This window comes from Larus michahellis, chromosome 7 (genome assembly GCF_964199755.1).
Source record: "Larus michahellis chromosome 7, bLarMic1.1, whole genome shotgun sequence".
Taxonomy (NCBI): Eukaryota; Metazoa; Chordata; class Aves; order Charadriiformes; family Laridae; genus Larus; species Larus michahellis.
Genome location: NC_133902.1, coordinates 4,184,133 through 4,206,812, shown reverse-complemented (window position 1 = coordinate 4,206,812; position 22,680 = coordinate 4,184,133). Strand labels below are relative to the sequence as shown.

Sequence of the window (22,680 nt, the reverse complement as noted above, 5' to 3'; positions counted from 1 at the left end):
TGAGACATTAGGAAGAAATTCTTTGCTGCGAGGGTGCTGAGCCCCTGGCCCAGGTTGCCCAGAGAAGCTGTGGCTGCCCCATCCCTGGAGGGGTTCAAGGCCAGGTTGGACGGGGCTTGGAGCAACCTGGGCTGGTGGGAGGTGTCCCTGCCCAGGGCAGGGGGTGGCACGGGGTGGGCTTTAAGGTCCCTTCCCACCCAAACCATTCTGTGACCCTATGAAATGACACTAAACGGGGTTGAAAGCCACCTATTCAGCAGGGACCCAAGCGCCGCCGCCGCCGCTCGGAAGGCGACGCGGGCACGGAGCCGAGCCCTATCCCGGTTTACCGGAGGGATGCGCGACAACCAGGGACAAACACCCCCCCCCCCCCCCCCCCCCTCGCCCCGGTTCCCCCCCCCGTGCTGCCACCGCCTCCCGGGGCGGGGCGGGGCCGGCGGGCGAGGGCAGCCCGTCCCGGGCGGAGCGCTGGGCTCCTCCGCCCCCCGCCGCCGCCGCCGCCGCCATGGCCGCCCCGCCGCCGCCGCCGCAGCCCCCTGCCGCCGCCCCGCCGCCGCCCCCCGCCCGTCGGTGCCCCTCGCTGCCCGCCGTCGAGCCGCTCCTCTTCCTGGCCACCTTATCCCTCGGGCTGCAGGGCCCGCTGGCCACCCAGTACCTCTGGGACCGGCTGGGGGCCGAGCGTGGCTACAGCGGCCCCAACGCCACTAGCCCCGCCGGCTGCGGGAACGGCAGCGCCGCCGCCGAGCCCCTGCGGCAGGTCGGGGATGGGGGATGGCGGGGGGTGGTGGTGGGGGGGGGGGAACGGGGGTGCTGCCGCCTCCCGGGGCCGTGTTGGGTGCCGCCGGCCCCGGGGCCTCAGCGCCTGTTTGTCTTGCAGGAGGTGGAAGCACTGGTGTCCCACTGGAACCTCTGTATCAACCTGGGAGGCTTCTTCGTTGGGCTCTTCTCCGTGACGCTCTTCGGGCCATGGAGCGACAGCGTGGGCCGCCGGCCGGCACTCGTCCTGCCGGCGGTGGGTATGGCCGTGCAAGCGGCCGTCTATCTGCTCGTCATGTACCTGCAGCTGCACGTCGCCTACTTTCTCCTCGGCCGCCTCTTGAGTGGCCTCCTGGGAGACTACAACCTCATCCTGGCCAGCTGCTTCGCCTACGTGGCCGACATCAGCGACAAACGGGCACGGACGTTTCGCGTCGCCATCCTGGAGGCATGCCTCGGGGTGGCGGGCATGCTGGCCAGCATCGGCGGTGGCCAGTGGCGCAAGGCACAGGGGTACATCAACCCCTTTTGGCTGGTGCTTGCCGCCAGCCTTGCTGCCGCTCTCTACGCCGCCTTCTGTCTCCAGGAATCGGTGAAGCAGCAGAAACCAGCCAAGCTGTTGACGCTCAGTCATTACAAGGCCGTCTACAGGTTGTACACGGCCCCGGAACGCTTGAGCTCCAGGCGGAAGCTCGCCCTTTACTCCTTGGCTTTCTTTCTTCTTGTCACGGTCCATTTTGGGACCAAGGACCTCTTTGTTTTGTACGAGCTGGGCTCCCCTCTCTGCTGGGCCCCGGACCTCATCGGGTACGGCTCGGCCGCCAGTTACGTGGCTTATCTGGGCAGCCTGGGAGGGCTGCGGCTGCTGCAGCTCTGCCTTGAAGACACCTGGGTGGCAGAGATCGGGTTGATCTCCAATATTTCTGGACTGGTGGTGATTTCTCTTGCAACGACAACACCACTGATGTTTACAGGTGACGCCCGATTCTTAATTTCCCTGTATCCCGGGCTCTTGCCTTGGAGATGGCAGGGGAATGCAGGAGGGCTGGGTGCTTCTGGGAGTTCAAGCACGCGGAGGAAGTTCTGGCCCCGTGTCAGCCTCTGTACCGACAAAGCTGTGGCTTGCTAACAGCAAAGTTGGCCAAACACTGAAGTTGCAAGTGCAGCCACGTAGTTCCTAGAAGCTGCGTTACGCTGCAGATACGGACTAAAGCACATGGTGAGGGGCGGGAGGGTGAATTGGGTCTAAATATAGCAGGGAGAAACTGCCTGGAGTTGCAGATTCCTGGGATTGACTTTGGAGGCCGTTTATTCTTCGGCTGAGCTTTCCCTGACGTGCTGTATCTTGCTCACAGGTTACGGGATCCTGTTCCTTTCCATGGCAGCCACTCCAGTCATCAGAGCCAAGCTCTCCAAGCTGGTCAGCGAGACGGAACAGGGTAAGGTGTTAGCCGCTCCGCTTAAGCCAGGTCCCGAAACACAGTCTCATGGAACACTGAAACCAAACGGCTTTGGGAGGTTAGGACTTCCCTGGCTCCTTTGGACCCCCGTGCCCCTGCGCTCACCCTCAGGCTCAGGGCAACGTTTTTATTTTTTTGGAATAGTTGTCAGTTTTCGTCCGTTTAGACTTGCTACGTTTTCAAGCAAGATGAAAAGCGTCGGGTTCAAGCTCGGGCACCGTTCATTCATTCCTTTCTTTGTTTCCGAAACTTTTACAAGGAGCAAGGGTTAAAATGGATTATATAACGAGCAGAAAACAGAGATTTCCCTGACCGTGACTCTTGGAGGTAGATCAGTAACAGTGGGAAGAAACCCAGTGTTGTTAGAGGGTTGTATCATTGACCATGGGGAAAGATCATGGATAACCCATGGGAGGAGCACATTTGCCTTTCTTCCAGTAATTTGGTTGCGCGTGCTGTTAAACACCGCCTGGGAATGGCTCTGCAGGCGGAGGGGAGGAGGGAATCGAGGGGGGAGAGGTCGAAAGGCGGCTTTGCAGAATTCGTGTTCCTCATATTAAGAATGACAGTGGCGCAGACTTGGTACCAGATTTATGATACTAAATCTATAAAGCGCAGCCTTCTGCTCAAACTTAATGTTTAACAGGCGATAAGATGTGCTCGGCAGTAAGCAGACCTGGATAGCCCCGTCTGAAGCGTTTACGGTCCAGCTGATGTGTAATATCCCTGGTCAGCTCTGGTGATACCGGTTCCGGGGATCAGTGAGCTGGTCCTGGCTGCGGAGACAGGTTTGGCCAGCGCGGCGTGCCTCACCTCTGCTCCCAGCCCTTGCTCGCCGCGCTTGACGATGCAGACACCCGATTTTCCCGATGGGAAGCGCAAACCCTTGGAAAGATTCGTAGCGTTCCACTGAAGTGATGTAAAGGTGTTTGCGGGCGGGGTTATCTCTCCATTAACCTCTGAAATGTCTTTTCCAGGTGCTCTCTTCGCTTCCGTTGCCTGTGTGGAAGGGCTGTGTTCGCTCGTGGCTACAGGAGTGTTCAACTCCCTCTACCCTGCCACCCTGCACTTCATGAGGGGGTTCCCATTTCTCTTCGGGGCCATAATTCTTCTTATTCCGGCGGCTATTATTGGGTAATTTACTTCAAATTTCTAAACTTTGCCATGGGACCCGTGAAGTGTAACATGAAAAATACTATTTGCTCTACTTAGGAGGGAGGCTCGCGGTTTTTAAGGCATATTTGCAATTATGTTTATGTGCCCTGGTGAGCAGAGGTCCGTCTCTTCTGGTGTCTGAACCCTAACGATAAACCTCCAGCCCAAGTAAGGTAGTTGCTGAAATTCATGGTTCTCCAGTGTCTTACTCCACCCTTGGAGTGGAATCCAAAACCGGGCGTTGAATTTGCAAGTCCTCCTTTACCGAAGAGATGGAGCTCTCTTAACAGTCTCTCTTCCTGTTGTTTCTCTGCTAATTAAAGCAGAAGTGTCATGATGGAAAACAAAACCTGTGGTTAGTCCTGCGACAGACAGAGAGTGTGTTGGGATTTGCAGTAGAAGTGAAACAGCTCCTGGCAGGGCCATTTTCTTCCGTTCCCATGAAACTTTAAAACTCCCTTCATTCGGCGACGTCCCAGCCTGCCTTCGTAGGCTCTGACTGCTCTTTCTTTTGTAGGTGGATAGAAATCTGGGACTCAAACCAGAACTACAGCCGCTTCTCAGAAGCTTCCCTGTCCCCTGCAGACGGCTGAGCAGCAACTTGGCGACGAGGAGTTGGCCAGCTGGGCAGAGTCCGTCTGAAGACTGCTCTTTACTCTTGCCTGGAAGGACGCCTTGCTCGTCCTTGCTCATTTTTAAATGCCAAATAGTTGGAAACCAGGGCTCTGGCTGCCATTAGGAACTCGATTTGCAGATGCGAACGCCTCCTCGCCATTGCGTTGGCTCATCTGTCAGAGAAAACCCAAGAGACCCAAAAGCCAATCGAGAGCAAAAGCTGTTGTTGGCCATTTGCAGGGCTGGTTAGTGGTTTGGGGTTTGGTGGCGGGGGGGAAGGATCCGTGGCATGCCTTTAGTGGCGAGAGAGGGCTGAATCCTGGTTTAATTGCCAAACATCTTCCCCTCTGAGCACTGCAGGGTGCAGCAGATGCTGTTGGCAAAGCCTGCGGAGCAAGACTGAAGCTGAGGTACCCAACAGCGTGCTGCCGAGGAGGAAGGTCTGTCTTTTATCTGCCAATAAAAGTCATACAAACGTTGAATGCCAGACTGGGCTCCTGCGGAAATCCTTCTGATGAGCAGTAGTTTGGCACAGGAGTGCTATCGCCATCCTTAGTGACTAAACCGGCTCGAGCTTCGGGGGTTAGAGGTGTCCCAGGGGGAGGGTCTGACGCATGAAGTGCTTGTAGTGAGCAGTGCCAGCGACGCGTCCTGCCCCCGGCCCAGGATTTCAAAGGTCCTTTGGAGAAGTAAGAGCTCCTGTAAGAATACTAAGGTGCAAGTTGGTGCCTTGATTGGCAGTTGCCCAAACTGATGAAGTTAAGGCTCAAATGGACAAAATCGGGCCTCCCTAACTGATGATCTCTACACTGTACGTTTGAGGCCCCAGCTGTGATAAGTGGTCCCTAGGGTGTCGTGTGTGCTTACGGCAGGGCCAGGAGCCGTCCTTCCTCATCAGTACCCAGCGCTGGTGGGACGGGCTGGTGTGGGGACAGGACTAGTGTCTTTGGAGATCAATTTTTGTTGTTGTTGTTGTACGAGGCAGCATTTTGTGTCAGTGACTTCATTTCTGCTGCCCTTCTGGGAATATGATGATGCCAGCAAGCAAACCTCCATGCGCTGGGTATCCATAATTGTTCTTTTCAAAGCGTTAAGTGTATTGCCCCAATCCTGCTCTCTTCAGGCTGCCATAAACCAGCCGTTCTGCGTACACTGCATCGCGCGCGCTGTTCAGCCGCGTGCAATAATGTCCTTAACTGCGGAATGGCTTAGCAGATAACATTACTTCCAGAACGAATAAAACCTCCATTCTCTTTTATGGTTCATAAAAGAATAGCTTTTCTCGTACAGCCGTTTATGTCATTTGTCCTTGCCTCGTTCTCTGCTCCTCTCCAGCATTTTCATGGCGCTTCTTTTATTGGAGACTCTGCAGTGAAGAAGCGGCAGCAGGAAATTATCGGCCCTGTGGGGAATGAGCGCGTGAGGGTCCTGAGTCAGGAAAAATGCAGGTTTGGGACTTAGAGTCATAGAATGATAGAACGTGTTGGGTGGGAAGGGACCTCTAAAGGCCATCTAGTCCAACCCCCCTGCAGTCGGCAGGGACATCTTTAACCAGATCAGGTTGCTCAGAGGCTCATCAAGCCTGGCCTTGAATGTCTCCAGGGACGGGGCCTCCGCCACCTCTCTGGGCAACCTGGGCCAGTGTCTCACCACCCTCGGCGTACAGAACTTCTTCCTTGCCTTTTGGCAAGCAGCCAAAGCTTGGCAGTAGATGTTAAATGCTTATATACAGCATTGTTCATTGGGGGTTTCTGATAAAAGCAGGAGAATTGGGGAGCAGAGAAGCAGGAGGTGGAGCAGCAGGGAGGCTTTAAGAACTTGGTGCTACGCCCCTTGGTGTGTGTAGTTAGGCCAGTGGACGTAGGCAGGAGATACGTGTCTGACTGACGGGCTGAGCCCAGAATTAGCCTCCCTGAGGAACAGGGCATGCTGTGAGCCTTGCATCAGATCTTTGTCGCTGAACTGATTGTGAAGTCTTCTCTACCAGCAGACTCCATGGGCGCCAATGCTAGCGGCTGCTCAGCGTTGTGCGGTGAAGTGAGACTCGTGTCCTGGCTCTGCTTTCCCGGTCGTGTCAGTGTGCTTGCAAAGGAGAAATTCAATAGGCGCTATTATGCTCTATTAAAAATAATTAAAGTTTTTCTAGGCCGTCCACCAAGAACGACAGCCGTGAAGCAAATACATGATCCGTGCATCGTGGCTGTGGGCAGCAGGTAGAGGGTCCCTGGGGATGCAGGAGAGAAGCGTGTGACACAAACGGAAAAGAGGTGGGGATTTAGAGTATAAACCAGATTTATTAATAATATCTGATAGAACAACTTCAAACGCTTCCTGACATGACATAGCAATGGAATCAGGAAGGGCGAGAACAGAAGGATTCATCTCCTTGAGACCATCTGCTCCAACTGGAAGGGGCTGGGATGTTTTGTCAAGAGCAGGGCGAGTTCGTTAAGGTGAAGATAACTGACTGATGGGGAAATGGGAAGAGTCACGGTCTGGGCAGCTGGAGCATGAGGTGCGATCTCATTGCAGGTGAGACACCTAAGCTGTAGAGGACGAGTAAATCTCCTCTAGGTTGAATGGTGGATGGGGAGGTTAATTGCTAGACAGCTCCTGGAAAACAATACGCAATAGTCTTGCTGTGTGTTGTTGTAGGGAGAAAAATCCTGAGGACTGTTTGTGTGGGACTCCTTCAGTGGCCGTGGAGGCGCTGACGTTCAGTCAGTTACTCAAGACTTTTCCCCAAAGAAGCTCACAAGTGGCTTCCACCCTCTGGCAGACTCACCTTTGGGCTCATCTGCTGGCTGCCTCGTGTTTCCCGTGTTTAATCTGGAGATTAGAGAGATTCTATTTCTGATGAATGCTGGGCAGATACAGCTATTAACCTTTCACTGGAGAGCAAAGATGCCATTAACTGTGAGCTGATAAGAACTACCCATAAAGCTGTAATTAAGCACCTGAATTTAACTTTTTTTTTTCTCAAATGTTCATGGATCTAGGCCAAAAAGGAAATGCGTTTGTGTTCTGGCCAGTTAAGGCAGCAGCGAGGCTTCGGGGAGAGCCAGGATGAGGACGAGGTGGCTGCGACCCCTCGTTACCTCCCGAAAGGGTTGAGTTCTCTTGGGCAGGGACAAGCAAAGGACCTTCCTTCTGCTGAAGTGGGGTGCATCAGGTCTCCAGGCCGTCAGGGCAGGCTGGTGTTCCCCAGGCATGGCTTGCTTTTCGTCCTGCACGTGCTCTGAACAAGGATGTCACTTTGCATCAGCCGCTTTGCTCTGCATCAAAAAAAAAAAAAAAAAAAAAAAAAAGCCAAGCTCAGGTAGGAGCTGCAATTTCTCGTCCTGATTGCAAAATGTTCAAGGCCAGGCTGGATGAGTCTTTGAGAAGCCTGGTCTAGTGGGAGGTGTCCCTGCCCAGGGCAGCGGGGGTGGAACTCGATGACCTTTAAGGTACCTTCCAACGTGAACCATTCTGTGATTCTATGAAAATGGCATGTTGTTGAGAGCCTGCTCGCCCTCCAAGCGGGCGTGAGCTGTGGGACGAGGCTGGGAGTGTGGGCCCATGCCAACCTGATGAAGTTCAACAAGACCAAGTGCAAGGTCCTCCATCTGGGTGGGGCGATCCCAAGCACCGATATAGGCTGGGCAGTGACTGGCTTGAGAGCAGCCCTGAAGAAAAGGACTTGGGAGTGCTGGCAGATGAGAGGCTCAACACGAGCCATCAGTGTACTCGCAGCCCAGACAGCCAATCGTATCCTGGGCTGCATCAGGAGAAGTGTGGGCAGCAGGGTGAGGGAGGTGATTCTCCCCCTGTACTCCACTCTCGTGAGACCCCACCTGGAGTCCTGCGTCCAGTTCTCGAGTCCCTGCTACAAGAGAGATATGGACATGCTGGAACGTGTCCAGAGAAGGGTCATGAGGATGATCAGAGGGCTAGAGCACCTCTCCCGTGAGGACTGGAGAAGATAAGGCTCCGAGGAGACCTCATAGTGGCCTACCAGCATCTTAAGGGGGCCTACAAGAAAGCCGGGGAGGGACTTTTTAGGATGTCGGGTAATGGTAGGACTAGAGGGAATGGATTAAAACTAGAGATGGGTCGATTCAGACTGGACGTTAGGAAGAAGTTCTTCACCACGAGGGTGGTGAGACACTGGAACAGGTTGCCCAGAGAGGTGGTGGAAGCCCCATCCCTGGAAGTTTTCAAGGCCAGGCTGGACGGGGCTCTGAGCAACCTGATCTAGTGGGAGGTGTCCCTGCCCACGGCAGGGGAGTTGGAACTAGATGATCCTTAAGGTCCCTTCCAACCCTGACAATTCTATGATTCTATGAATTGAGGAGAACGTGTGTCAGGGTGCCCCTGGTTCCTCACCTGCAGGGTCAGCAGCAGGAGCTGAGGGTCCTGCTCGCACCAAGCAACCTCCGCCTGCCCTTTGCATCCACTTCGCTTCTTCCTGATATATCGGGGTGAGTAGCTGCAAAAAGACCCTGTTGGGTGTTGAGGAGAGGTCAGTAGAAAGAAACAAATGGTACTTGGGATTGCGTCCAGCCGAGAGGAGGGACAGCCCCCAGCCTGAGGAGCTTGGCCAGGGCTGTCGGTGGTGAGAGATGCCGTTTGAAGGAACGGGCCACAGATCTGCTCTGGAGCTCCAACAACAGAATAAAATACAGCTAGTGTGGAATAACTCCACGAGTACAGTACAGCAATTAGCGTCTTCCGTATCTGCATGGATATATGTTTTCCAGAGTCACACTCCAGCCTCCTGTGCCCTGTAAGTGTAAACCTGATAAAGTGGCAAAGCCAGGACATCAGGTGGAGGGAACGGCGGTGTTTTAAAAGCACTTTTCGCAGAGACCCTGCCGAAACTTTACGTGATCCGAACCCAAACTTGAATCACCGGAGTTAAGAGCACAAAGTGGTTTCGCAGCACGAGGAGGTGAAAGGCCCTCGAGGAGGGAGCGAACTCCTGTGATAAAGGGACGTTACTGGGAAAGGGAAAGCTGCTGCTGAGCAGTTTAGAAGCCTCTGTGTGTTATCTTTCCCAAACACGGGGATTTCGTTAGGGCTTAGCTTTTATTTGCCCTTTCCTGCTCTCGGCTTCTGACCGCAGTGACGTTCCCGTGGCACCCAGCAGAGGCCATACGATGCTTGTGGACCGTTCCCTCTCAAGCTGCTCTTCCCCCTTCACGTGTCCTCTTGCGATGTACCCCTCGCCAGTTCCCCAGCTTTCGGTACACGCAGAAGATCCCTCCTCTTCGGCCACGCTTCTGGGGGAAGCTGCGGCCATTTGCGAGGGTCTGGACGGTGTCGGTCCCCCTCCACCTGCGTTGCGGGAGGCGTAGCCTGCACGTCCTGCCAGCCCAAGGGACGGTGGAAGGCAACTCGTCCACCCTGGCTTGGGTCACCAGGCACCGTACAAGTGAGTACTGGCCTTTTAGCTTGCATTTGGAGGGTGGAGGGGGTCTAACGAGCCAAGGCCTCGCGTCAAGCCAAAGGTACTAAGATGGGGGGGGAAAAATCTAGAGGGAGAAATTTGGCCCCACGTAAAAAAGGGGTCGCCTGGGAAGTCTCTGGAGGGGATGAGGTGCTGGTTCTAGGGCTGCCCCAGGGAGGGCAAGCAGTCCAGGCCATTCTCCGACCCAGCCGAGGAATCCCGGGAGGAACGGCCCTGGAGGAAGCGGATGATTTTGTCGATCGTGGCCTCCTGGTACTCGTGGGACCACCTGTGTTTGAGGGGAAAACCTGAGTTAATTTTTCCACTGTGCAAGACGCCATGAGATATCTTGGTGCATGCGGGTCAGGACCCCCTTCCTCCACCCCAGCTCTCTTGGAGCGCCCTTTTCCCCATGGAAAACGGAGCAACACTGGATGCCGCAGGAAAACCCCTTCCCCTGCGCCCTGCCAGGCTGGAGGGCTACGAGCAGGTTGGGATGCCAGCCTGGAGCGCCGGAGGGGGAGCTGGAGGCGAGAGGAACCCAGGTGAGCTGCGAAACCCGCCAGCGTTGCTCCTGGCTGGAGGGCTGGGGGCAGGAGGATGGGCGTCCGTCCTCCCAGCAGCAATGGGGTGGAGACCTCTGTCACCCAGAGGAGCCCCGAGCACAATAACGGCAGAAGGGTTATGGTGGGGACCTTTGCTCCCTTCATGCTTCGGAGTACCTGAGGTAATTCACCTCTCCTTTGGCCCGTTCTGCCTCCCTCATCTGTTTCTCCCAATTTCCTTGTGCTCTTTGCTACTGCTCATGCAAGCCGTTCTCTCCAGGTGTCAAGAACCCCGTGGCGTGGGTCCCTCTCGCTTACTTGATACCATTAAATTTCAGGACGGCCCTCATGTCCTTGGGAAGCGTTTCTGGGTCCGGCCACTCAAAATGGTCTGTAACAGGTACGATGTTCTTCCCAGAGTTCAGGGCTGTCACAATCTCCTGCGGGAACATGTGAGTGCTCAGGCCGCGGCCCATGTCAGCGCATCGCCAGCCCCGTCCTGCTCCAACATCCGCCTGACGGCATCTCCTACCTTGTGCACCCAGTCCTTGCACTCGGGGTCTCCCATGCATTTATCCAGCGCGTTTGGCGAGAGGACCAGCACAAAATTGCGGGCGCTCATGACGCTCTGGATCAGCTTGTCCTCAAACTTCCCTGCCTCCAGCTTCTCCACGTCGATGAACACGCTGAAGCCGTGCAGCTGCAGGTGGACCTTCAGCAGGCTGGTGGCAAGAGGGGACAGCACCAGGAGGAGAGCTACGGCCAAGCGCCTGGGTTTCACGCGCTCTCCCGCCACGTTGGCCAAGACGTGGTGAGACGGAGGAGCAACGAACAGGCTCCCCCAAGAGAACAGCACGGTCCTTGAGGTGCCAGCTGCCAGCCCAGCCTGCTTACAGGTGGCTGGGCCCACACAGAAAACACAGGGAGCAGGACATGAAATCTCTGCTGTGATCCCCTACAAGCTCAGCGGGAAAAAGGGCAAGTCAGTGCCAAAGAGGGCCAGGGTGGCAGTAGCAGGACTGGGTGGACCATAAGCCTGCCCACCACGCAGCTTATGGCACGTGCTGTCCCCATTTGCACTGCAGCTTTTGGCAGCCTCTCCCTGCTGCAGCCTTCAGCTCTCCTGGCTCCACGCTCTTCCCACACCTGACCACCAGCCTTCACTCTGGGCTTCACCATAAGGTTGCCCGCAGGACTCACCTGGCCAGCTGTGACCCGGTGCTCCTCCGGTAGCTGATAAACACATCAGTCCCATCGGAAGCAGTTTGCAGCGTTATAGGGGAGTGCAGCATTTCTAGGCAGAGCGAAGGGCAACCAAAAGTTAAAAATACCCAACAACTCATCCCAAACAACCCCCGATGCTCACCCCCCCCGCCTTGCTCCGGCGCAGCGAGCAGCAGCGGGACCCGCACGCACCCCTTGCAGCGGTGAGGATGCGGACGCGGTGGAAGCCCGTGTTGATGTGGCAGTCCTCCTGCAGCTGCTGCTCCGTCACCCGGTGCAAGAAGTTGCGGTTGATGCCGCTCGTCAGCAGGTTGTAGGTGTACTGGCGAAACTTGGGGTCGATGCTGCCCAGCCAGTCGGCCAGGTTGCTGCGGTCGCAGGTGGAATAGTTTGCGAAGGTCTTCAGCTCCGTCAGCTCCCGGAAAAACCTGGTGGAGAAACAAAGGAAAGCGTGGAGTGGGGAGGGGAGGCTGCTGGACCAGACAGGATCTAGAGAGATTTGGTACCACATCTTTTATCTGCACAGGAGAGAGTGCAGCTACATGCCGTGGTGAAGAATGAGCTAAAGGAACAAAGAGATGAATAGCTGCGGGACCGCAGGAGCGTTGGTCCTCAGGACACGGAGGTATGAGGAGCTCAGCTAAGGGAGGAGAAGCTCAGGTAAGTTCCAATCTTTCTGGGTAACTTGCGGGATCCCACCTCCCCAGTGCCATAGGTGGTCTCTCCCCATCCCACATTTCTCCCATGCATTGGCCCCTCTGGGACTGCATACTGCCCTGGAAAAGCCCTGGCCGTCCAGGTTTCCCACTTTGAGGATTTCTGTTCTTGTCTTTGCAAGAAGGGAAAGGCACAGACCTTTTCCCTGGCTCTGCCACCGTGATGATGACCGTGAGAGAGACCAGCGTGCCCTGGTAGCATTCCTGGTGTGCGGTGGTCCTACCTCTTCCGAGTGATGCTGGACTCCATCCCCAAATCCTCCTGCAGCTCCTCCTCCGTCAGTCTCAGGAGAATGTCCCCATCGACCTGGTGGTCCTGCCAAGAGAAATCCAGGCTGGAAAGGTCCCAGGAAAAGCTGTTGGGTGAGATGCTTACACCTCTGCTGCAAGATGGGGCAAAAAGGCCCATCTGGGTGTCCCTCCCCCGGCATGCAGTCCTACCAGGAAGCTCTGGCAATATTTGTTGAATCCAATCTGCTGCAGCCACGTCTGCACCTCGCAGGGCTTCCAGTTGGGAACCGTGGGTAGGATGCGCCGAGGAACCTCCTCCCCTATCATGCGCAGCACCTTTTTGGCCAGGGAGGAGGTGGTGCTGCTGGTGGAGTAACACACGACCCTCTTCAGGCTCTGTGTAGCCCCAATCTCACTGAAAATCTGGGGACACAAAGGGAGGAGACATCACAACAACCTGGGCCGGGTCAGCCAAAAAACAGGGTACTCGGTGAGCTCAGAGGGAAGCAAAGGACACCAAGATGCAGTTGTGGCACCCCTGCTCTTTTGCGTCCCCTTCCTCCAGGCAACCTACCCTTTACCTTTGTTTTCTTCTGCCTGGTTTTGATGGCAGCCTCCGTGCAGAGGTAGAAGGCGGCGATGCACTGCGCTTCCAGCCGCGAGCTATCCAGCAAGGGCACCAGCCGCTGCAGGTCGTCCGCCGTCCTCCCCTGGCTGTTGTCGCTGCTGCCCAGCATCTCACAGGCAAACTGCTCCGGGTCCAGCGAGGCGATGAACGGCTCCACCAGCGCCAGCGTCCCCGAGCGCTCCACCTCCTTCTCGATTTCTTTGTTGGTGGCCAGCACCGTGATGGCCAGGCACGCGTGCAGGCGGATCAGTTCGTCGTCCCTGGAGAACACCAGTGGGAAAAGCCACTCTGCTGTCCTCTTCTCGATCATCAGGCGCTGGTTGGCCTGCCCTCCGTACATGGCACAGTTGGCCAAGGCCATGGCGCAGTGCCGCAGCACGATGGGGTCTGTCCAGCGGCACCAGTAGAGGATAGCATCCAGGCCTCCATCAGAGATGAGCTGGAAACAGGTCTCCTCGGTGTGTTTGAACATGTGCTCCAGGATACCGGAGACACTCTGCGCCAGCTGGGGAACGTCCCGCTCCTTGGCTAAGTTCAGGATCACTCCCAGACCGATCCGAGCGATCCGATCCCTGCAGGAAGGAGAGGCACAGGCAGGTGAGGGGGGCAGACGGCCATGCAGGGAATGAGAACAGTGGCTGGCGTGTGGACTCCCCCCTGCTTCGGTGGCGTTTGCCCCATGACAGCCAGATGTTTCCCTGTGGGACACGGCTGCCAGATACGCTGTCAGGCTGCGGTGCAGCGAGATGCGGCGGGATGGCGTTGGAAGAACCTGCCTGGGTCTGATGGAAGACGTCGTGATGGGACAGGACTTGGGGCGTGTAGCTCAGCACCACCATGCTAGAGGTTCTTGTGCTCAAGGTAAGACGTACGTAGCAATTAACAGTGCAGGATAGGCTATAAATAGATCTGCTTAGTCAGCTTTCCTGGGTGTGTGTGAGCTGCTTCGTGTTCAGGGGTGAAAACACATTTGTCCCTAACCCATGCTGTCCTCTGGCTGCTCTCCAGATCGGTGCCAAGCCCAGGACAGGGGTTTCACATCTGGCTGAGCAACCACACAGAACTGGCCATGGGGACGTGCGACAGACAGGGATCTGCCTGTCCTGGGATGGTAACGTGGAGGCAGCTTGGAGGAAAGCTGTTTATTTTCACGATCCTGTGCTCTCCTAGAAGAGGACAACAAGAGCCTGGGGGCAGGTGGCCGAGGGCCACCAGCTGCTGCTCAGCCACAGCTGGCCTTGGGAGCCCTGTGCTGCGAGGATGGTCTTAAAATGACACATGAATGGGGCTGTGCCCTACAAGCATAGAGTGAAGAAGGGGGAAATGATGGGCTTTTGGCTGCTCTCCCATCAGCCTGCCTGGGACGAGGGGGCAGCTCCATCTCTGGCCGTGGAAATGACCCGTTTGGTGCCGCGGTGGAGCTGCTCCGTTCACAAGGCACAAGCGCTGGGGCAGATGCCCCGCGCCATGCTGTCCGTGCGGGCAGGGATGCATTCGGCCCCCAGGGTCGGTGGGGTGGAGGCACGCTGGCCTCCCCGTGCTGGGAGGTGGGAAGAGCCTTTCTGGGAAGCCTGCGTCCCGCATGGCTCACGCTGACCTTGGGGCGGGTTTGGCAGCAAACACTGTGGAGAGCTCTGGAAATAAAAAGCGCTCAGCCTGGGACTGGCTCCGAGCCCGGACTCGGCCATGGAGCTGGATGACAAACACAGTCCTGCCAGGTGCCCAACTCCCTGGAGACGTGGGATGGAGCCAGGACGGGTCCTGGCTGAGCTGAGCACCGCTTCTGCTGTGCAGGGATGCTGGGAGAGGCCTCTAAGCCAGAGGCTTGGACCCAGGGAGGGACCCTACACCTCCCTGCCATTGCTTGGGTGTTGATGGTGGGTCGGGCTGTGGGGAGCAAGGGGCTGGGGACCCACGGCTACTCCAAGACCTTGGCCCATGAACTGCTCCTGGAGCAGAGACGGCAACTCCAAGCAGCTGCTTTCTCTTGCCAGGAAGCTAAGTGCTGAATTCAGACCGTGCCAGTGATGTTTCCTGGGATTAATTCCACCCTAATGGACTTTCCTGATTTAGCTGTTGCCTCTTTTTGCCTGCCAGTGCGTGCAGTGAGGCCCAGCCTTCAAGTCCGTGACCTTAGAGCGAGACATATCACCCATGAAGCTGGAGCAAAACCTTGGCTGGGCGTCCTCGACACCCGCCCAGAGCCCTGGCTGGGGTTGGGCACAGCGAGGGCGAGCGGAGCTGGCAGAGCCACGTGTTCGCCAGCAGAGAAAGGCTGATCCTGACCCAGCACGCCACGGCTCCTCTCGGGGACCAGCACGCTGCAGGCGGTGCTGCCGGGGCGTGTGGGACGGTGTTCATGGTGTTCGAAGGGCGAGCGGGCGCTGCGTCGGCACGGCTGTGCATTTAGATGTGTTGGGTGCTACGTGTGCACATGCCACCCTCATACATGTGCCCGTACGCGCGCGCACACACACGCACTCCCAGCCCACGTGTGAGGATGCTCTGGCAGAGCCAGCCCGACGCCTCTCGCCTCTCCCTGGGGTGCAGCACACGCATCTCCAGCCTCTGAGCCTAGGGACCACGGGGGCCGCTGCCAGGCTGGCCCCCTCCTTAGGGCATCATTCCAGCCCTGGCCAGCAGCAAAAGCCTCTAGGAACCGGCTTCATCCTCCTCCTCCTGCTGCGGTTATGGCTAAGGGGGAGGCGTGTCTTCTCCTTGGGGTGGGATGGTCTGGGCCAGCCAAACCGACCCACCTCAGCCACGGAGGGTGTCTTGTCTGGGTGGCCCCAGGTTGAGGGTGGCTCATGAGGACACCCCGATCCTCACCAGCATCCCGTGAGCTGGGGCTGGTCCTCCTCCCTCCAGCCGTGGCGGGAGGTGCCATTGCCTGGGTGTGACCAGCAAGACCCCTCTGTGCTAGTGCCGGGTGTGGAGGGACGCAGTGCGGAGCCGAGGGGGGTTGATGCCCTGGGAGCACCCAGAGCAAGGAAATTTGGGGGTTGTGGGTGGGATGGGTGGAGGAAATCCCTGCTGTGCTCGGGGCGGCAGGTGAGCCTGCCATGGGGAGGGCTGTGCCCGGCAGAGGTGGGGGGGTTTCTCTTTGCAGACTCACCTGTTTTCTGCCACCAGGATCTGCTCCAGGAGTCTTCCTGCCTGGCACTTGGTCTCCAGCTCCGCCGTGTACAGCAGGTTCAGCAGCAGGTCCAGGCCCCCCTCCAGGCGGATCGTGTCGCACAGCACTTTGGCCACGTCCCTCCCCACCGTGGGCATCCCCCAGGCTTCCTCCACCAGCTGGAAGACCTCGGCGATGGCCTTCCTCAGCTCCACCGGGCTGGATGCCTGCTTGGCGCGGGCGATGGTCCGGTGCAGGGCGGGCAGGATCCGGTCCAGGGCTGCTCTCACATCCATGTTGACCCCGGGGGAGACCTCCCGGTGCTCCCTGGAGCTGCCCCCCCCGGCCCAGCTCCCCGCCTGGCTCACGCACTCGGGCACCACCAGCCTCTCCGCACCCGCCATGGCGAAGAACCGGCCAAGCTTATAGAGGGAGACGAGCAAGGTGAGCACCATCGGCATCTCCTAGCACAGCATCCTCGGTCACCCGCCCGCCGGGAGCACGCGGCCAGGGCCACCGCGCCGCTTGGGGGGACCCGAGGTGGGCGGAGGGGGGAACGGAGTTGGCCCAGGGTCCAGCCACAGGGCTGGGCTCCCTCTCCCCTCCCTGCCCTGCCGGGATGCGGAGCTGGAAGCGGTGGCAGGAGCCGCCTTCCCAGATCCAGGCTCAGCATCTCGGGTCCTCAGGGGCTGATGTCACCCCGCGCAGGCGCCGCCTCTCCAAGGAGGGGCTCATCTGCGGGCAGCAGCATCCCCCTCCTCGCTGCAGATGCTCTGGCATCCCCCCAGACCCCTCCTTCCGCAGCCCTCCGCCTGCCCAGCCTCAGCTGGGGCTTGTCCCTCTGTCCCCATGGATCATGTCCCCCGCCTTGCCCAAGCTGCTGCGGAGCCTGTGGTCAGGCAGGGACCCCCACCCCCCGCAGGGACCCCCACCCCCCCCCTTGCTCTTGGGACCCTCTGCGATGGGTGAAGGGAGCAGAGGGACGGCCACCGCGGTGGCTGTGGTCACGGTGTGGTTGTGGCCATCCTGGCACTGTGGGTTCGTGGAAATTCAGAGCAGCTCTTCTGGGTGGGCTCGGGATTTGCATGATAAAAGAAAGAGCAGAGGCAGCCTGGGCCCCTTTTGTTTTCTTTTTTATCCAGGCCAGACGTGCTCAGGGCAGAAATGCTTTGGCCACTTCTTGCCTGTGTTGGGAGGAGCAGCTTAAGTCCTTGGCTCCAAAACCAGGTTGTGGCCAGCTCAGGCTGAGACTTAAATTCAAGTTGATGTTTTGATGCCACAGAGGCCCTTTTAATCCTCTCTGAATCCACTACGCAGGGACAGACAGAGGAAAGGGACGTCAGCTCGCAGTGAAGGACGGTAAACAAGGCGACCTGAGCGGCCCGGTACCGCAGGAGAGGCTCGGCACAGAACCAGTAAGGATTTTCCTGATAAATTATTATTAACTGGGTGTAACGATCGGGGCTGTTGTGATGCAGAACAGCAGAGGGGTTCGCTGCCTCGGAGGAGGCTGCTGCTTGTGGCAGGCAGAATTCAAACCGTCCCCTTAGGCTTGTCCTGACCAGCCCAGAGCGCTTTGCTTCGCTTCGCTTCGCTTTGCTTTTTGAAAGCGATTTCCAGCACTGGCAGCCAGGGCTCTGGGAATAGCGGGGATTCCCGGCCTTTCCCTGGGGGATCAGCCTTATGTCGGAGCTCTCCTTGCTGGGGAGAGCTCAGCCCTTGGCTGCAAGGGCTCCCCAGGGCCACGTTACCCAAACCAGCCCCTCTCCTGGCGTCTCCTCCTGCCATGCTTTGAGCCCAGCAGCCAGGGAAGGGCTCTCCGAGCCTTCATGGGTCTGCGGCTGCTGGTGGTGGGGAGCCTGGAGCAGCAGGAGGGAGCTTTGTCTCAGCCGATCAGCAAAAGCAGCTCAGACGCCGCCCAGACCTTCTCCCCCCCCCGTAGCATCTCTCAGGGCACTTGTCCCCCGGGCTCGATTCGACAGGGACGGGATGAAGCTTTAGGGCAACGCGTGCCTGGTGCTCGCCCCCGGGGACAACGCCAGCCCCGCCATAGCTGTGGCCAGGGGGCAAGGAGCGGGGTGACGGGGCTGCAGGAGAAGTCCTGCCCCGACAGCCCAGCGTCCGGTGGCTTCCTGTGGCTTCAGCGGGACTTTCCAGGTAGAAATGCCTTTCGCAACACCAAATCAAAGCTCTTTCCAGCAAGGGTGGGAGCAGCCCATGCCGGGAACTGCCCGTGTCTGAGCTGGCAGAGGCGGGGCCCTTGGAGAAGAGGGCACCCTGCTCGGGTCCTTCTCTCCCCAAACCTTCCATCACTCGTTAAAGCCCGGAGCGGTGCTGCTCCTGCCCCGGGGACAGGACAGACCCCATGGAGCTCCTGTCCCAGCAGTGCTGCGGCAGCAGAGGCAGCCGGAGGCACTATCTCCATCGCCTCGTGTGCCTTTGCTCCTTGCCCCCGATTAAATAAACATCCCGGAGTTATCAGGAGCTGCCAAAAGAGCTGAGTCGACATTAATTAGTAACCGAAAAGTCTGGCCAGAAAGGGAATGACGGGAGCAAAATACACAGGCTTTTGTTTGCCTACTGCAGTGAAAGTGCAGAGGGCTCCCCGCTCGCCCTCCCTCCCTCCCGGTCGCTCACCTCTGGCCCCTGGTCCCTGTGCCCAGAAGTGGCACCTTCTCCATCGCCAGCCCCGCCGTGCCCTGGGGCTCCCCCACGTCTGCTCACAGCCTTGCTGGCATTGAGAGAGCTGAAATCCCAAGAGCAAGTCCTCCAAAACGGTGACATTTTGGGCAACCATAAGCCCAGGGCTTTTCCCTTTGCCCTCTGAGCACCGCTCCTCTGTCCCCTCTCGTTTGGGTATTTGTCCCAGACTGGGGACAAAGCCCCCTCGAGACGGAGGCTGCGAGCTTTAATACCGTGAGGTTCGCTGTGGAATAAGTGTGGCAGAAACTCAAAACTGGTTCCTGGCTCTGGCCTGCAGCTCCCCCCTCCTTCTCCCTGGACCGCTGCCCACCCCGCACCCTGGCCGGGAAAGCGCTGGCAGCAAATGCATGGCCAGCATCTCTCGGAGCCTCCTGCGTTCATGGGGAGCCCCGTCCCCCGGCAAAACGCGGCCAGCTCGGCGTGGGCTGCGGGGGCTGCTGGGTGGGAGAGCGTCCTTGCCCATTTTTCCTCTGCTCCGACCTTGGCCTGTTTGTTTTCTCCCGCCGGGGCAGGCTGAGCAAACAGCGGATTCCGGGTCCCCGGCCGCAGCCACCCTCCAGCCCGCACAGTCGCAGGAGGGCTGCGCTCCCGGCCGCCCAGGATGAGGCTGCTCGTCCCTGCCCTCCTACTAGCCCTGCTTGCCACCGCCCGTGCTGCTGAAGGTGAGCCCGAGCTGGCCAGCTGCCTCCTCCTTGTAGCCAGGGATTGGGATGGAGGGAGTGCGGCTCCTGGGCTGGTGGAGGGGCTGGGGAGCCCGGGCAGGGTGAGGAGGGGGACCAGGTGGTAGCCGTGGCCACTGGCCACGTTGGCTACACCTCGCAGCGTGGGGAGAAGGCAAGCAGGCAGGACAGGGTATCAGTGGTGCCTGGGCAAATCCCTGTCCATGGGCCCCCCCCACAGCCTGGCCCATGGCTCCCATCCCAACAGGACCTGGGTGGGAGCAGGGAGAGGTGCCGCTGTAGCCCTGGGGATGGGGGTACCCATGGAGAGGTGGGGTCCCCCCATTTGGGCTGTGCCATGTTTGCTCTCATCCCTGGGGCTGGGCTGGGGGGGAATGCTCTGACCCCGCTGCCCACCCCACATTACTCCTCCTGCGCTGACCATCGGCTCTTGCAGATTCCTGCGAGGGCCGCTGCGATGATGCCTTCGACGCGCGGCGCAAGTGCCAGTGCGACACCCTCTGCGTGTACTACCAGAGCTGCTGCAGCGACTACTCCACCGTCTGCAAAGCCAAAGGTACCAGCCCCACGGCCACCCTCCCAGCCGGAGCAGGGGCTGCTGGGGTGGCCGTGGGTGCCCGACGCTGCGGGGACTTGAAGGGGTCCGTGTTGGACCAGCTCTGCACCCACCCGCGTCCGCAGGGTGAAGGCAGTGCCAGGATTTGGTGCTCAGGGTGCTGCAACACCAGGGGTTTTTGGCAGCCGGCTGTCTGCCGCCCGCAGCTTGGGGTCCCGGGGGTGCGTGCAAATCCGTATTGCCTGGGAGCAAGCGGCTCCCGCACCCGGATCCCGTGGGACATGCCCAGGGCTCCTGGGAACCAACCCGCTCTCTCCTGCAGTGACCCGGGGAGACGTGTTCGCTTTGCCGGAGGACGACTACCTTGACTACAACCTCCCCGTCGACTTCAGTACGGTAGGGGACACGGAGGCACCCCCCACAGAGGTGCCCCCGTCCCTGTTGACGGTGCAGCCCACGCTGGAGACCGAGCCGGACCCCGAGGAGACGCTGACGGAGGTGCCTGTGGAGGTGGTGCCCAGCACCACGCCGGATGGCGCCGGGGAGCGGGACCCCGTGGAGGAGCCCGAGGAGCTGTGCAGCAGGAAACCTTTCGACGCCTTCACTGACCTGAAGAACGGTTCCCTTTATGCTTTCCGAGGTACCTCGGAGACCTTTCCTAGGCACATGGGACACACTGCCAGGCTGTCACCCCATGCTGGCGGCTGCGGTCCCTCCTGTCACTCCCACCTGCCCTCTCTCCCCAGGGAAGTACTTCTACGAGCTGGACAAGACGAGCGTGCGGCCCGGCTACCCCAAGCTCATCAGCGATGTCTGGGGCATCGAGGGCCCCATCGACGCAGCCTTCACCCGCATCAACTGCCAGGGCAAGACTTACCTGTTCAAGGTGGGCAGGAGCCTGGCTGCAGGGCTGGGGGTACTCCCGGGATGGCCGGCACGGCCCCGCAACCCGCCCCGTCCCCACCCTGGCACCCTCCACACACACACACACACGGTGGCTGCCAGATATCCCCAAATCCCTGTGGCTGTCCAGGGCCCCAGGCAGCCACAGCTTCACCACGGGGCTTCCCAGCATCCACCCGCTCCCCCCAGCAGACCTGTGCCTGGGGGATGCTGCACCCAGCCCCCTGACCCCCCCCCTCTGTCCCGTACCCCCCAGGGCAGCCAGTACTGGCGCTTTGACGACGGAGTCCTGGACCCCGGGTACCCACGCGACATCTCCGAGGGCTTCGAAGGCATCCCGAACAACATCGACGCTGCCTTCGCCCTCCCCGCGCACAGCTACCACGGCAATGAGAGAGTCTATTTCTTCAAGGGTAAGACGTGCAGCCCCCCGGCTCCCGGGCAAAGCACGGCACCGTGACCATGGGGAGGACAACCCTCTAGTTACTGCTGCCCCCCAAGTGTGTGTCGCCCGCTAACGCCCTGCGCGTCCTCTCCTAGACAAGTTATACTGGTCGTACGACTTCGCCCACCAGCCCACGCAGGCGGACTGCGAGAAGTCCTCCCCCTCGGCCGTGTTCAACCACTACGCCTTCATGAACCGCGACAGCTGGGAGGACGTCTTCCAGATCCTCTTCGGCAGCAGGATGAGTAAGGGCTGGGCCAGGCCCCCGGGGAAAGGGCTGACGTGTGCCATTATAGCCCACACTGATGGGGCATGAGGGATGCAGGTACCCGGGGAGCGGGGAGCGATGCCCGGGAGCGCAGGCAGGCTGGATGAGCCGCTGTGCTGAGCAGGAGCCCAGGCTATGCACAGGAACCCCCCCAGACCACAGCTGCATCTCCCACAGCATCCCAAATCCCAGCCCTCCTCACGCCCCGCACTACCGAGCCCATCCCTGGCCACCTCGCACCACAGCGTCGCTGCTGGGGACTGTTTATTCCCGCTGGAGCTGGAGATGCCATAAGAAAACCCCAGCCTTGGGCAAAAGAAATGAGAGACGGAGGAGAGGAGAAGGGGGGGTCGGCAGCACAGGGCTGATCCCAGCCACGGCAGGGTGAGGACCCGGCTCTGCCAGGTCCGTGTCCCCGTCACTCATCCCATCCAGGCTGGGATCCTTTGGAGCATCCCTGGGGGGCTCGGAGCAGGTGCTGGTGGGCTGTCTGTGGGGCTGGGCTCGGCTCGCCCCCATGCGTCGCTGCCCCTCTGACTCGCCCTCTGCCCCTCTGCCAGCCGGGGCCAGCAGCCCGCGGTACATCAGCAAAGACTGGCGGGGGGTGCCCAGCCGGCTGGATGCCGCCATGGCCGGCAGGATCTACGTGGCCTCCCAGCAGCCCCGGAGGAGGAAGTCTCGCCGCCAGCGCAAGAGGTACAAGAGCCACCGCTCACTGAATTTGGGCTTCTGGAGATGGCTGCAAAACGACTCCGAGTCCGCGGGCATTGAAAGCGACTGGCTGTCAGGCTCCCAGTGCAAGACCCTCCAGAGCGTCTACTTCTTTGTAGGAGGTGAGTCCGGGGCGGCGGGATCTGGGAGAGATGCGTGACTGGGGCAGGGAGAGACCTCCTCTCACTCTGCGATGTCCCCGAGCTCCGGGACACGGTGGGAAGGTGCCCAGAGCTGGCGTCTCCCCGCAGCTCTGCCCCACGGGCAGTCCTGACAGCCATCTCCCCTTCTTCCCAGACAAATACTACCGCGTCAACCTGCAAACCAAGCGCGTGGACCTGGTGCAGCCCCGCTACCCGCGCTCCATCGCCCAGTACTGGCTGGACTGCCCGCAGCCCGGGGAGGAGAGCACCTGAGACAGCCTCCCCGCAGCCGCCCACCCGAGAGAGCCCCCCCCGCAGCCGCCGGGCAGCACAGCCCCGAGCTAGAGAGAAATAAACTGTGAGTGCCGCGCAGGCTGGAGAACGCTGTCTGTCCG

The 22,680-nt window shown here is 59.4% G+C and overlaps 3 protein-coding genes across 5 annotated transcripts; 2 read left to right on the top strand and 1 right to left on the bottom strand.

The window, feature by feature from the left end:
- Window positions 1-493: 493 nt before the first annotated feature.
- Window positions 494-5,271, top strand: SLC46A1 (solute carrier family 46 member 1). Its single transcript, XM_074594677.1, has 5 exons — window positions 494-757; window positions 878-1,730; window positions 2,112-2,195; window positions 3,194-3,350; window positions 3,889-5,271. Exons 1-5 carry the CDS (start codon window positions 506-508, stop codon window positions 3,962-3,964), a joined length of 1,422 nt encoding a protein of 473 aa, XP_074450778.1. The 5' UTR covers window positions 494-505; the 3' UTR covers window positions 3,965-5,271.
- Window positions 5,272-5,929: 658 nt separating this feature from the next.
- SARM1 (sterile alpha and TIR motif containing 1) lies at window positions 5,930-16,586 on the bottom strand. Its single transcript, XM_074594669.1, has 10 exons — window positions 15,877-16,586; window positions 12,715-13,333; window positions 12,344-12,556; window positions 12,127-12,218; window positions 11,379-11,614; window positions 11,163-11,256; window positions 10,495-10,684; window positions 10,281-10,402; window positions 8,355-9,706; window positions 5,930-7,261 (listed from the first exon to the last, which is right to left on the bottom strand). The coding sequence occupies exons 1-9, from the start codon at window positions 16,335-16,337 to the stop codon at window positions 9,577-9,579; spliced, it is 2,157 nt and encodes a 718-aa protein (XP_074450770.1). The 5' UTR covers window positions 16,338-16,586; the 3' UTR covers window positions 5,930-7,261; window positions 8,355-9,576.
- On the top strand, window positions 15,082-22,667 carry VTN (vitronectin). Of its 3 annotated transcripts, none has more exons than XM_074594671.1 (10): window positions 15,082-16,320; window positions 17,194-17,291; window positions 19,092-19,241; window positions 19,696-19,815; window positions 20,138-20,455; window positions 20,562-20,701; window positions 20,975-21,131; window positions 21,259-21,408; window positions 21,992-22,264; window positions 22,440-22,667. In XM_074594671.1, exons 3-10 carry the CDS (start codon window positions 19,181-19,183, stop codon window positions 22,556-22,558), a joined length of 1,338 nt encoding a protein of 445 aa, XP_074450772.1. In that variant the 5' UTR covers window positions 15,082-16,320; window positions 17,194-17,291; window positions 19,092-19,180; the 3' UTR covers window positions 22,559-22,667. The 3 variants fall into 3 exon arrangements, with proteins under 3 accessions (XP_074450772.1, XP_074450773.1, XP_074450771.1); XM_074594672.1 differs by lacking the exon at window positions 15,082-16,320 and adding an exon at window positions 16,994-17,103; XM_074594670.1 differs by lacking the exon at window positions 15,082-16,320 and having other exon boundaries at window positions 17,123-17,291.
- Window positions 22,668-22,680: the final 13 nt, after the last annotated feature.